The sequence below is a fragment of the Penaeus japonicus genome, unplaced genomic scaffold, assembly GCF_977035675.1.
Source record: "Penaeus japonicus unplaced genomic scaffold, GWHDUDI00000001_assembly GWHDUDI00000042, whole genome shotgun sequence".
Taxonomy (NCBI): Eukaryota; Metazoa; Arthropoda; class Malacostraca; order Decapoda; family Penaeidae; genus Penaeus; species Penaeus japonicus.
The window spans coordinates 3065884-3068602 of record NW_028234444.1 but is presented as its reverse complement, the minus strand read 5'-3'; the positions used below and the strand labels follow the sequence as shown (position 1 = coordinate 3068602).

At 37.0% G+C, this 2719-nt stretch overlaps 1 protein-coding gene across 2 annotated transcripts in view; it reads left to right on the top strand.

Annotated features, from left to right (window-relative positions):
• The first annotated feature begins 869 nt into the window (after nt 1-869).
• LOC122248990 (cuticle protein 19.8) overlaps nt 870-2719 on the top strand; it is an 8443-nt gene continuing 6593 nt past the window's right edge. Inside the window, exons 1-3 of one of the 2 annotated variants that reach the window (XM_086534900.1) lie at nt 870-881; nt 1025-1174; nt 1329-1724. In XM_086534900.1, the coding sequence (XP_086391026.1) occupies nt 870-881; nt 1025-1174; nt 1329-1598 (432 nt within the window). In that variant the 3' untranslated portion in view covers nt 1599-1724. Of the gene's footprint in view, nt 882-1024; nt 1175-1328; nt 1725-2719 lie in introns of those variants that run through there. The other variant, XM_086534901.1, reaches the window with a different exon arrangement.

Genomic DNA, 2719 nt, shown 5'->3' with positions numbered 1-2719 from the left:
CATTTTCATCTAAAAGATCTATCCAGAAGGTTTATCTCGAAAATAAAAATAATTATGAGGAAAATTTAATGATCTTAGGTGTTATTCCTATAGTCTATTTCATCATAAAATATCACTCTAGCAAATAAATATTTCACGAAACTTAATCAGCATCTATCATATTAATATATTATAACAATATTGTTGTCAACACTTCCATTATCCATGTCTCTTTATTATAGCATCACTATCATTGTTACTGTCGTCATTATCGTTATCTTCATAATTATCATTACAGTGACAGCATCGTATTGCTTGATGAGGGTAGAGTTGGAGAGAAAATTTGAAACAGTACTTAAAACTAGATGAATGAAAGAAAGCAGAGGCTAGAAGGACTATACGTACAGCACCAAATATGTAAAAAGCAAATGAATGCATTAAAAGTAGTAGAAATTAAGAATATAGAAAAAATCTGATCTAGATGAGTTATGTGTTTATATATGTATATATATATGTGTGTGTGTGTACGTATGTATGTATACACATACACACACGTATACATATATACACATATTTATTTATAAGCAAGTATGTATAGTATTAATCAGTATGTGTGAGCGTGTGAATATTGTATGTTTATGTTTTGAAATAAATAAACAAATACGCTGCAGTTGGATAAAAAGAAAGGTCATAGAAACAGCCCGCATGTTAATATGAGTTCTAGTAGTTTATGTTCAGTGAGTACAAAAAAATCTAATAGATCTAGCATAGGCTTAGTTTAAAGGACTTTCTCCCATTAGGGTAAGTGTGTGACCCTGAACACCTCCCAACAGAGGATGTACACCCCTATATATACAGATGAGACCCTTCCTCACCATCAAACATCAGCCATGTCTCTCAAGGTACACACGCTCTTCCTCTCAAGCCCTTGTGTCTTCAAGGGAAAGAAAATAAAAGTATCAAATGCATTTCATATCTGATATAGTGGAAATGATTGTCGACTTGGGTTTCTCCGGGTTTGTGGATTATTTGTGTCGTGTTTCAGGTGATCATCGTGGCGTGTGTGGCCGTGGTGGCTCTGGGCAATAAGCCTCACGTGTACCACCAACGACCTGTTTATGCTGTACCCACGTACCACGCTCCCGGACCTGTGTACCATGCCCCCTCACCTTACAAACAGCCTGAATACCCTACCGTGAGTAATTTATTTTCTGGTTGCTAAACTTCTAACGCTAACAAAAGCCTTATGAGAATGACTTTATCTCTATAAGAGTTACTTATCAGTGTCACACCCTCTATGATCGGGATGCATGCTTAGAAACATTTTTCATTCATTTTTCATCTTTTAGGTTCCCCCGAAGTACAACTACAACTACGGTGTCGCCGACGGCTACTCCGGCGTCAACCTCGGCCACTCGGAGTCCCGCGACGGCTACAAGACCGAGGGCAGCTACACCGTGGACCTCCCCGACGGCCGCAAGCAGATCGTCAAATACGTGGACAACGGCGACGGTCTCGTAGCTGAGGTCACCTACGAGGGCGAGGCTCAGTACCCCGAGTACAAGCCCACCTACAAGCCCGCTCCCTACCACGCTCCCCCCAAGTACCTCGTGTACTAAGAGAGCTAAACCTATCCATCATGCGTCTTTATATCTGATAGGAACGAAGGAAAATATGCATAGATGGGTGAAAAATATGTGATACTATTTCAATGTTATTTTCATAATAAAGTACACCAAAAATAATTCATATTCTTATTGCAACACAAACTGATGCTTCACACCAAAATCAATGAATCATAGCACTTAAAAACACACACGTTATATAAAACATCTTCATTATTTTCATCTAGAAGTCTACCCACAATGCTTATCACGAACACACTCCAAAATTTAAATGAAAACAATGAATAATTAATTGCCTTAGTTCCTATTACTATTGCCTCTAGTATCATAAAATATCGGCAAATAAACCATAGCGAAAGTTAATCTAGAGAAAAGGATTGTCCATAAGCACTGAAATACGTGAATTCTGAAATTCCAAGCAGTACGCGAATCACATAGCGGTTTGAAGTGGAGATCAGAGTACACCAAGAGTCAATGAATCCATTAATTTTCAACATTGTTATATGGATGCATAATAAGCAGCGCCTTGCAGTATGTAACGCCAGCGGCATCCTGTTGCTAATTGTGGGAAGAGCTGGGAAAAAGTTTGGAAGATAAAGGACAGTACTTTAGACCAGAGATGTGAAAGAAAACAAAGGCTAGACAAATTGCGCAGAGTCAAAGCTGTAACATTAAAGGAGCTTCCCCCAAGTGCCCTGTCTACTAAAAGTGTATCTTTAAACTCAGACATCTTTGCTAAACCTTTCTATTTGTTGTGTATAATTCAAATACTTTTGGATGAAAGTTAATGGATGGGTAAAGAATATGTGGTGTTTAGTTGTTGTTTTCGGTTTCAAATACACCGATAATTATTCATTCAGTCACCATAACCTAAATTCATACTTCAGACAAAAATTCATTGAACCATAAGATGAAAAAAAGAAACAATACGTCGTATAAAACCCTTTTCTTTAAGAAAAAAAAAATCAAAACTTGGGTAAATAAATGATAACAAAATACATGAAGGCCTCAGAAAAAGAAAAAAAAATCAAAACTTGGGTAAAATAATGATAACAAAACACATGAAGGCCTCAGATCCTATTATTATCATTCTAATACATTATTCAAGTACAGGG